At 31.2% G+C, this 11,911-nt stretch overlaps 1 protein-coding gene across 3 annotated transcripts in view; it reads right to left on the bottom strand.

Annotated features, from left to right (window-relative positions):
* The window catches only part of LOC106474188 (phosphoserine aminotransferase-like), a 35,671-nt gene that overhangs the window by 16,884 nt on the left and 6,876 nt on the right, over positions 1–11,911 (bottom strand). For 2 of the 3 annotated variants that reach the window (XM_022379478.1, XM_013934883.2), the window contains exons 3-7: positions 11,641–11,710; positions 7,663–7,865; positions 4,672–4,749; positions 4,129–4,223; positions 3,279–3,448 (exon numbers count right to left, since the gene is read on the bottom strand). In XM_022379478.1, the coding sequence (XP_022235186.1) occupies positions 3,279–3,448; positions 4,129–4,223; positions 4,672–4,749; positions 7,663–7,865; positions 11,641–11,710 (616 nt within the window). Of the gene's footprint in view, positions 1–3,278; positions 3,449–4,128; positions 4,224–4,671; positions 4,750–7,662; positions 7,866–10,520; positions 10,669–11,640; positions 11,711–11,911 lie in introns of those variants that run through there. The other variant, XM_022379484.1, reaches the window with a different exon arrangement.

The following is an 11,911-nucleotide window of genomic DNA, read 5'->3' as shown; positions in this document are numbered from 1 at the left end:
TGGCACATTATCAAATGCTTTCTGAAGATCCAGATACACCAAATATACACCCTTATCCTCATCTACACATAGAGAAACCTTTTCAAAGAACATCAAAAGACTTGTAAGGCACAATTTTCCCTTAGTGAAACCATGTTGACTATCCAATAAAATTTCAAATTTTGTTAAATGGCTTTGCAAAGAATCTTTTATAAGACTTTCTGAAAGTTTTCCCACAACTGACATAAGATTAATGGGCCTATAATGATTGGGACAATTTTTATCACCTCCCTTGAAAAGAGGAGTGACATTAGCTAACTTCCAATCTTTTGGTATGTGCCCACTATTCAAGGACTTACAAAAAATAAAAAAATAGTGGCAAGTGGCTCCCATATCCAATCCTTAACCTCCTTCAGAACCCTTATGGAAATATTATCTGGCCCAGGAGCCTTATTCTTTAAACTTCCCAATTTTTTCTTAACAAGCTCGGAATTGATGCAGTAATCTTGTTTCCATATATCAACTGTTCAAGATGTGGAATAATGCTTAAAGTATTGTTAGTAAAAACTAAAGAAAAAGCAGAATTAAAAAAAAACAGTCATCTCATAATCATTATATGAGCCTTCCTTTATCATCCATCAAAGGTCTTACTCCCATCTTAGCATTTTGTTTATCCTTAAAGAAATCCTTACTGTTAATCATTACATTTTCAGCCAACCTTTTCTCTTACATCCTTTTTGATGTCCTAATTTCCTGTTTCACCAAAATAAGTATAAATACAATGGTTAAGACTAGTGTAGGAGTTAAGCATTCACAGTTTGTTAGGTGTAATGGGTGCAATGAATGGGTTTTATTTGGGAACTTGGGATTGGCATGTACTTTTAAGGAAGCTAGTAATGAAGATGTACAATTTTTATGTAGAGTTTGTAGGTTGGAGGAGAAGTTGGAGGCAATCATAATTATAGTAAAGGCAATAAATAAAGTGAAGTGTAGACTGTGGGAAATGGCAGCAGGATTTAAGGAGGAGCTTAAGCTTTTACATGCATGGAATACATCAGCTAACAATGACTTTCAGGAAGTTTAAGAGAGTACTATTAGGGTTAAAAGTAGTGGGTTTAATTGTAATGAACCTATTCTATTGGGTAACAGATTTCAGCCCTTGGCTTCTACAGATGAGGAACTATTGGAGGGAAGAAAAACAAAAGGGTCAGAGAAGGATATGGATGAATAACTTAAACAGGTTATAGCTATAGGTGATTCCTTGACAAGGCACGTGGATAGAATAGTCTGTGGGGTAAATAGGAAGAAAATAATTAGATTATGCTACCCAGGAGCAGAGGTGGAGGATATAACTGACAGAGTGGGAGATATCGTAAAGGGGACTAGCAGAGATGCAGTTTTTGTTGTGCACGTAGGAGCTAATGATATAGGAAAAGGTAGGTCAGAGTAGCTAATTAAGAAGTATAAGGGGTTGATAAAGGCATTTAAAGAAAAATGCCATAACTTAATTTTGCCTGGAATTCTGCCCAGAATTAACTGTGGGGATGAAGTTATAAGTAGGTCACTAAGGCTTAGGTTAGTATGTAAAGATGAGCAGATTGGCTGATTGGACTTGTGTGATCAGTTCAATGGAAGAAGGGAGCTTTTTGGAATAGATGGTTTACATTTAAATAGGATAGGGGCTGGTTTGTTTACTAGGGCTATTAACTTAGCTGTAAGGGAAGTTTTAAACTAGGATAGAAAATGGTTAAGGCCAGGATAGACTAAATTCAAAAAGAATAAGAGGCAGAGAAAACTTTATCATAGGAAATGAGTATAGAAGTAGTTATAAGATTAGGCTTAATTGTTATTATTGTAATGCTAGAAGTATAAGAAATAACATAGACTTTAGAGCACTGGTAGGAATGAAGGATTTTGATATACTGGGAATAACTGAAACATGGTTAAATGTAGATGATTTTGATGACAGAAATTTCTTTGAAATACAGGGTTACAGGTTATTTAATAGAGATAGAGTAATAAAGAGAGGGGGAGGAGTGGCTTTATGTGTAAAATGTGAGGTGCATCCTGTTGAAGTTGAGGATATCAAAGATAATAGCAAGGAGATTAAATCCATTTGGGTTTCTATTAATGGATATAAAGGGAAAAGGCTCTTAGTTGGAATTAGTTACAGACCATCAAATGATACTGATGAAATTAGTGAGAAACTTTACAATGAGATTAAGATTTCAGCTGTTAATGAAATCATAATTATGAGTGATTTTAATTTCAGACATATAGAATGGGAAATGCTAGAGTCAAACCATGAGGGAGAAAGGGTTTTGGAAACTGTTCAAGATGATTTTCTTCACCAATTGGTCAAGGAACCTATTAGAAACAATGCTATTTTAGATTTATTGTTAACTTCAAATACAGAAATGATCGAGAGGGTGGAAATTGGGGAACATCTGGGTGCAAGTGATCATTGCTCTATTAGGTTCGATGTTTTGTTGCATATGAAGATAAGGAATAATGATATTCTGGTTACAAATTTCAAAAAAGCAAATTTTGAAGCAACAATAATTATCTCTAGTGAATTGGGCAGTTGAGTTATTTGGAGACACTGATCAGATGTGGATAATTTTGAAGGATAAATTATTAAATATTCAAGGTAAACATACTTCTTATAGACAGAAAAGGGTAGCTGCAAGTAAAAAACCAGGTTGGCTCACAAAGAGTATTAAGAGATAAAAATTAAAGAAAGCATCATAAATTTAAGAAATTTAGATTGACTGGTATGATGGGAGATTTAGAAGATCAAGAAAGAATCTGAAAATAAATATTCAATACCAAATACAAGTAGCCTAATGTTTAAGAACCAATTATTTTTGTATCACTAGTTTGTCTTCACACTAAAGTAATAAAGTTTATCTTTAAATATGTAGAACTTTGGAATAGAACTTAATAATTTATTAGAACAATATAAGTAACATTAATAATAAAATGTATTTAGCCTGATTTATATTATAACTTACTTATATCTATAAGCTGAACTGATGGATCTAAGTTCAAATAAACAAATTAATTCTTAAAATACCAAGAGACAATAAACTAGTTTTTAGATTGTACTTATTTAATAAAACAATGTATTTATCCTTTTTTACAATTTAACAGTAAGTTGAAATATACCTAAGCTTAAAGTACCATTATATGTACTAAGCCTATTTTTAACATTATAAAGAAGGATAAATTATATTTTAGTATTCCAAGCTGCAGTATAAAGTGTACACTGTAGACAAAGTATTTTGTTTTTGATATACCTGAATGTTGATGGTGTGTTGTAAACAGAATTGTTTTGTAGATTTAGTTTATAGTCCAGAATAGAAGGGCAGAAAGGCACTGCATGACCCACTAAATCATCACGAATAATGACTACTGTTGCTCCTGCTATCCCTATGTTCTTTTGTGCTCCAGCAAAGATGATTCCATACTTAACAACAGGAAAAAATAAATATTATTGCATAATTGAATCTTATGAAAAAAAGTTAAAAGTTAAGAATAATTAAAAACAAAAACATCTTCTATAAAGAGTAAACACAAAGCATGATGTAAAATACATTTGTTTTACATCAAAAATTAGTTTTATTTCAATAGGAAATTAATATCAACATTTTTTTATCTTAAAGTGTCAGACCAGTGATAAGCTTTTATACAAGTACTTGACAAATAACTGGGAGCTATCAAAGAACTGCTTGGTAAAAATTGTATTTTGTTACCTCTCATGTACAAGCTCAGAAAATAAAAAACATGATTGGATGTTTAGAAATAGTTTCTTTCCTATAATCTTAGCATTTTAATTTAAAATATTAAATTGTTTCATTTTTTATTTATGAGTACATTACGTTAAAGTTTCTTACAATCAGAGTTGACCTCATATGAAAAAAATACAGAATTTCTTGAACATAACAATTTACTTTGCAGTTTATTTACATATAGTTGTGATTGACTTGAATTTTTTTAGACATTTTTAATTGATCACTAAGCTGATTTCAAACGTTGAAAAATGCATAAAAGATAATGCTTCATTTATTTATTAATGTTATAGTTTCTTCTTGTTCTACTATAAAATAATACATGTTTTTTTGTCTTTAGCAGGAAAATATATTTTACCTTGGAAACATCCACTGGCTTTGTCAGTATGTTGGAAGACATATCAGTAACTATTGGGACATCTCCAGTTTCAGGGATAAAATTAAATTCAACACCTGTATAATGAAACCATTAATACTTTGTTAGGAAAGTTTCATTTACTGATAGATATATAAACAATTCACAATACTAACTGCTGGTTCTTTACTGTATAAAAACAACAGTTTACACACAATTATCTGTTAATTCCTTTTTTTCACCAAAATGTTACTTATGGTGAAGAAAATATTTTAGGTTATTAGTTTTGAGTAAATGATTACACATCTAAATTATTGATTTATATATATGCAATGACACAACAGACTTTAAAAGTCTTTTTTGTTTTTCGAATTGGAAATTGGTAAATTTTCTGTAGTTTTAGAAAATATTTAATGCAATAAGTAGCCAAAATAATAAATTAACAAAATTAAGTTATGATATGTAAAATAATATGTATATGGCATTTCTGCTAAATCCTTCAAAAATACCTTAAACTTTTACTATAATATTTAAACTGCTACATACCATGAATAGTTTCATTTGCACAAAAGTAAACATACTTAGCATCAGGGCTGAGATTCCAGGTACTCTGATCAGGAATACCTGGGAATATGACAATCCAAATAACAGAAAATGATTTAGTATATATAATCAAATGACGATTTATAAAAAATATAATCTACATTGTAGAATTTAAAGTAAATAAGCTTTGTGGAATGTTGTAAAAATATATTAATAAATTCTATAAACAGAAAAAATAGAACAAACACAACTGACATACTCGCACATACATTCTACATATTTTTACATATCTTGATGGAGCAAAGGATTCAATTATACAGTATTGGAAATATGTATGGAAAAAGAGGATAAAGTGTGTATATAATGCAAATTATATTAAGCAAATATGCACAAACATAAGCACAAGACATAAATACAAAGACTTTGTCCAGAACATTAATTTTTGATATGTGAGCCCTTTGCTTTATATAGAACTTCTCATTGTGCTTTTATGCTCAAGTACAGTTTATCAAGGAAGGACTATGCAACGTTGTTTCAAATACCCTGTAACACTTTTCACAATTCTTTCAAGTTGTTTGGTTATTGTTCAATTTTTTTTTAGCATCCATGTAAACCTATATGACCTTGATGATGCCATGGCCTTCACAAGGCCATGGCACCTTGATGAATGTTCCACCAGCCTCTTTACGTTCCAAATAGATTAGCTGTATGCTTGGGGTCATTGTCATGTTGAGAGATGAAACCCTGCCAATGGAGACAGCTTCCTGAGAGAATGGTTTGGTGTATCAAAAGTTGCCTGAAACTCTTGGCTGAGATACAACAATGGTATTGATCCATGCTTACTGTAGATGCTGTACATTGACTGTTATACAATTCTCCAATCCACCTTCAAACAAACTGCAGTTGATTATTGCCAAACTCATCAAACTTGGACTTCTCTGTAAAGAACACTTTTTTCCAGGTTTCATCATCCCACTGTTTCATTTCTGTTGCCCATTTCAGTCTTTTTGTTTTATTGCTTCTCCTCAGAAAAAAAAATTCAAGCAGCTACATACTCACTGAAATCATTTTGGGTTAATGTGTATCTCATTAAAACCTGTACTTGCAGCACAGTCATTCACAAGATCTCCACTGGACCATCACTTATCATACAGAAAATTTACTCTGAAGAGCTTTCCAATGCTTTTGGATAGTTTGGGTTTTCTTCCTCAATGATGCCTGTTATCAACAGTACCAGTTTCATAAACCCTCTTCAAGGTCTTGCATATAGCACTGGGTGACATGTGAATTTGGGCTGAGATCTGTAGATAGGTGAAGCCTTCTTCAGCTAACACTTTGATTTCTATAGACTTGTCATGTGAAATTTCCTTCCCAGATATTATTGTGTTCACCACAAGTTTCAAACTCTAAAATAATATCACTTCATATACTTATATAGGCCCTGTGCTAGTTTGGAACTTTTATATTGATTGCATGACACCCAGTTACATTTTATCATGTCAAAACAACACTGCATTAGGCACCATTTCATTTTCACACAAAATGTATGTTTCTGTCATGTGTACAAATACTAATCAAAGAAAGGTGTAAAAACTAATGATATGCACACTTTAAAAGACAAAATGAGGTTCTTTTTCATTGATTTTCTTCAAGTATTTACTGTTGCTAAATACTGGAAACTCAAAGATTATGAAAACGTTTGGATAAGAAATTGTGCACACACACATACATATATATATAAAATTTAGAAAATACATGCAAGTATAAACAACTAAAAATTAGGTCAAAAGCCACTTGCATAATAACTGTTCTCTTTCACCACTGTAACAGTGAAAATCATGGTAAAAACATGCATGCTACCTAAATAATGTGTTCATACAGGTCTACATAAATCAGAGGTGGAACTGGGCTCAAATGCTGTGGTGGTGGTGAAAATGTGACCCTGAACATATTCTGAAAGGAAAGGAAACTAGCACAAGTCTAAGTTTTTTAGTTGTTTTTTTTACCCTGCACCTCTCCTATGTTCTGGCAGAAATATCATGGCCACTTCCCTGTACTATGCCAGCCAAAAGAAGACTCCCCCATTTTGATGCACTTGGTATTAAACCTCCATCTTGGGTTCTCCAAGTAATTTTTTTTCAATTCCACTACTGCATAAGACTCTATATTATGGTCATTCTTACATATTTGAAATGAAGTGTAAAAAATGATCAATACATGAGAATTTGCGAAGTTCTTTTTACTTGTACATTCATTACGATTTACCTTATGCATGCCCACTATATGGAAATGCATGCAAAAGTAGTAAGGATACAAAAAATTGGACAAAGACGAACAAAAATACTGAATTTAGTAATCAATATTAAAATGAGCCAAGTTAGCTTCAAAACCTTTATACATAAAATTTAATAAAAACAAACTTTTAATAATGAAAGCTTTTATAAACAATTTAATCATTTTTCCTGGGTTAAATGCACATACCACCTGTTATTGTGGTGATCTGAGGTCACAAATCATAAATGAAGAACAAAAGTAGAAGTGGAAACATTTTAGATAGTTTAAAGAAAATTAAATATGTAAAAGTAAACATGATATGTTGTTTTTCTCCAGGCAAATATCAAACCTATGAGTTAGTGACTTAACTCTTATTCATTAATTGTTTTATCAATAAAATATCAAAATGGCTCATCAGCTATTAATGGATTATGTCAAATATCAAGAGCGAAGAGAAACATAATTTGTGAGCTTTGAATTTTTCTTTTCTGATTCAAGTTACTTTCTGAAATTAATTTGTAATATTAAACTTCTTTAATTCATATGTGATTATTATATAGTTTCATTAACGTAACCAGAACCAATGCAAAAGCATATCCATAATAGAACAGCAGCTGACTCTCCAAGTAGAATTAAGTAGCTTGTAATGGTAAAGAACATTAAAGATCTGTGCAGCTTTCTGTTAAAACTCAAATTAAATATATATATATATGTATTTACCATTATAAGCATTTGAAGATGGCAATGCTTTGTTCACTCGACAGTATTTTTCCCCTTCTTTAGTGGCTTTTGCTGACCAACTACCTGTTATCAAATAATCAGCTACAGAACCAGTTGTTGTACACAGATTCATAGGTACAGCACTAAACTGCCCTGTACCTCCACCTTGAAGGAACAGAATATCATAATTTTCAGGTATGTTTCTGCAAATTGATGAAAAAAAAAAGGTATTAATGAACTTTGTTTTGAGACAAAATATCATAAACACACACACACACATACACACAATTTACAATCATAGTTTCAAGGAAATTTATTGTCATTATTATACAAACATATATAGAGGAAAAAAAACAATTAAAATGTTTATTCATGAGTATTTAAAAAAATTAAAATGCAGCTGACAATCTATAATGGCAACAAAATTAATATATGTGTTCAAAGAATTATTCATACTTGGGTGATAGCTAGAATTTTGACTATGCAGCCACAAGAAGAAATTAGCAAGACTGTTGTGTTAGAATCAACTACTTTAACAGTGTACAATTATTGACTGGTTATGACAGTAACAAATGATTCATTGCCCAAAATCAACAATTGTTTTATTCTATCATCCCTTTCTCCCCCTTCTTTCAGTTTTACTAAAATCTGATTAATTATGGCTGTCACATATATTAAGCTTACATCCCTGGGCCTACATGTTAAACTTAAAGTTTAAGATTTCATTGAAGATTTTGATCTCATTCTAAGGATAAATAATAAATCATTAAGATTTAGAAATTGTTTAATTTTCAAAATACAACAGTTCAGCTCATCATCATATTTTCATCACTTTTACCATTCCTTGGGATTTGAAGCTTAGGATCTCTGGAATTTTTAAATTAAATGTCATCAGATATTAGGATTTTTCGAGCTTGGCTTTGAAGTTCTTGGGATTTCCTAATCTCAAGAGTGGTAATGTGCTTATCATGCCAATAAACATATAAAGTAAGCAGTTATCTATCTTCAGAATCAAATTTGCCTAGAATATTGGCAAAACTTGCAACACTGTTTGTAAATTAGCCCTATCTGAATTGATTGTTTTCACTGTGTTGCAAAAAATTGTCTTCTACAAAGTTCTGCTGTCAGTATGCATAGAAATGGTCTTGACAACCAAGCAACATTAATGCAATTTGCAGACTAGATTTCAAGGCAACATTTAAAATGTATCATGTTATGTGATATGATCTTCGCCAATCACAACCAATAATCCATACTAAATATACATGTGACAATGCTAATTAATAAACTTTTAGTAAAACTAAAAACAGAAGAGGAGGGGTACAATGAAGCCATTAATGACTAGTGATTTTGGTCAACAGATCATTTATTGCCTTCATAACCAGTCAATAACTGTTCAACAGTCCATCAAAAATCAACAGTTTGTACTGAATTCTATGTCAAGTAGAATGATAAGGATCATAAATAAACTGTGTTGGCTGTTGGTTATCATATTGATTCATCTACGTATGTTAGTAACGCACTCACTGAACTGAAATAATTAGGAGAGTATGACTTATACATCACAGAGAATGCAAATAACTTCCCTTCTTTTTTTTATAAAAAAAAGTCATGTTTAAGTCATTTCAATGAGAAAGCTTTAATTTATAATTAAAGAGAAAGTTAAAATATTTTCTGGAGAAAATCAGTCATGAACATTAATTAAATCTGTGGTTTGCATAATGACAATCTTACGATAAAAACGTCTAAGCCAAATACTTTAGTATACATATTCATATTGTTGTAAAACGTTCTATCACTTGTGTTCTATGGTTTAGTGGATTCTTTTAGATTACTTGGTGAAAATAATGCAAAGTCCAGTCCCGTAATGATAAATTAGCTTATTTATTTTTTACCATTTACTAAAGTTATTATCACTCGTAAGTTGTAAACAGTTGTGGGTCTGAATTCTTCAATAAAATTTTCACCTTTAACAGACATTTACTTAATAATGCGTATGGTAGTACTACTACTAACGTAAAAATAAACTTACTTATTGTACAATTTCTTGGCAAACCGATCGAGTAATTGGGTGAATATACGCCACACCACAATTAACACTAACAGTGAATTGAATACTTCACTAAATTCTTTATCATCGAACGAACTGGAAACGAAACTCAATGTTTTACTGATTTTCACATTGATAATGTGTCCTTGTTTTTAGATATTTCATTAAATCTATCGACCATTAACATTCCCGAATATTCTTGGGCTAATTTTATACCAGTAATCTTTGTAAGTCTAGCGTCATCACAATGTTAACATATTACTCTAGCAAACAACTAAAATATTGAAAATATAGTTTACAATAATATTTATCGCAAAATGATGTGTCAAAGGGGAAAACGAATAAAAATGAAAAATATCTCAAGAACTTTGCTGCAAGATATTCTGAATTTAGTGTGTGTTTTTACAATATAAGTGTATAAAACATTTAGATTTTTTATAGTGGAAGAAGCTATTAAATTTTGCAGATTCTCCCTTCTCCATTTTGTTATTTATAACATGTGAACTTAATATTCTCTCTTGCTGACAGTGTAATAAAACAGCAGTATTAGAAAAACGTTAAATAACGTAGGCTGCATATAGCTGTTTTATATTAAAATAGTAAGTACGAACTAGTAAATTACCAACGAAATTTCGTGGGAAACAACTACATAAAAATCTTGTTCTGAAAGATCATTCACAGTTGTTGTCAGTTCTCAAATTTCAATTAAAAACACACTGCTAACCCTAAGTGACTCGCAAACCTCTTGATCCTCATTTTGAAATGTCTAGCATAAGAAACTTTTATAAATCTAAACATAGACAAATACCTTTAATGATTCCTTATATATATACTTATGCATTTAATGTAAATCCGTGGATCAAGTCCTGAGAGCCCCAAACTCCTTTGACCTCTGTATGGGAAGACCAATTTTAAACTTTTCAAGCTCGAAATTCAGACTGTTTAAAGCAGCTCCTTATATACTTAATATCAGTTTTCAAGAAAATCCGTTTAGTGAAAGTCTTTTAATGTATGGTTCTATGTTTAATTGATTTGTGAATGCCTACCATAACATTTGACGAAACGACTTTAATGGAGGGTCAAGGGGGTTTGAAAAGGTTCTCAGGATGTATAACTGAGACTATAGATATATACTTATTTGTTCTATATCGTTTTCTGAAGAGAAAACATGTGTGTATATAAATGCAAGTTAAAATATGGTAAACATTATTATTAATTAAAAAAACCACTTATGCCTTTATTCCATTATTCGTAATTAAAAACTAATCACTGAGTATAAGCAATTATTAATCATGGGCGTCCGCAGAAAATTTTCCAGGAGGGGGAGGGGGCAAATAATTGTGAAATAGTGAATTGAATAAAAAATCCATATACATATGCTGAACGAATAAAGAAATAATTATGTTTCTCATCTTCCAGGGGGCAAGTGCCCCCCCCCCCGAGGACGTTCATGTTATTAATTGTATTATTTTAACTTTAATTTTTACTAAAATTCTACAATTTGTTTATAAATGGCATTGTTACGAAACTAGTTCAAGCTATTAATCAGGTCCATCATGTTTAATTCACATAATGACGCGTTCGGAGTCATCCCGATGAGTTAGAACGTATATTGGTAACCCGAAATTCAATTTTCTAAATTCTGTGTATGCGACTCTGTAATCTATAAATTTGAGTCGCCACCTATTCCCAAGTATAGAAAAATTACTTTTACAGAGATATATTACGACATAAGTTACGGTAAAATCCACTACAGACCGAACATTGTATTAAAACATCAAATTCTTAAGTAAGTTCGAAAGCATCAAAAAATAACTTCTCAGCATGATAAAAAATAATGTGACTTTATCTGCTAGAAGCATAAATTTATTCATCTAATTTTTCATATTCTATAAAATTTCGCTATTAAGAAAAATATAGCAGCTTACAGTAGATCTCTTAGATCCTTCTTGGCCCCTTGCATGATGGTAGAAAACTGAGTTGACCGATGACTAAGTTCTGGGAAAAAAATACAGTCAATATTTAGCATGACTTACTTCTTCAGAGTTTATTATTATATCACGATGCATTTATAACTTCAACATGTAACTAAGAAATATAAAACTGGTAGTGTTAGTTAGTTTTGAGTTTCGCGCAAAGCTACACGAGAGCTATCTGCGCTAGCCGTCGCTAATTTAGCAGTGTAAGATTAGAGGGAAG

Source organism: Limulus polyphemus, unplaced genomic scaffold (genome assembly GCF_000517525.1).
Source record: "Limulus polyphemus unplaced genomic scaffold, Limulus_polyphemus-2.1.2 Scaffold137, whole genome shotgun sequence".
Lineage (NCBI taxonomy): Eukaryota > Metazoa > Arthropoda > Merostomata > Xiphosura > Limulidae > Limulus > Limulus polyphemus.
This window is presented reverse-complemented; position numbering and strand designations above follow the sequence as displayed.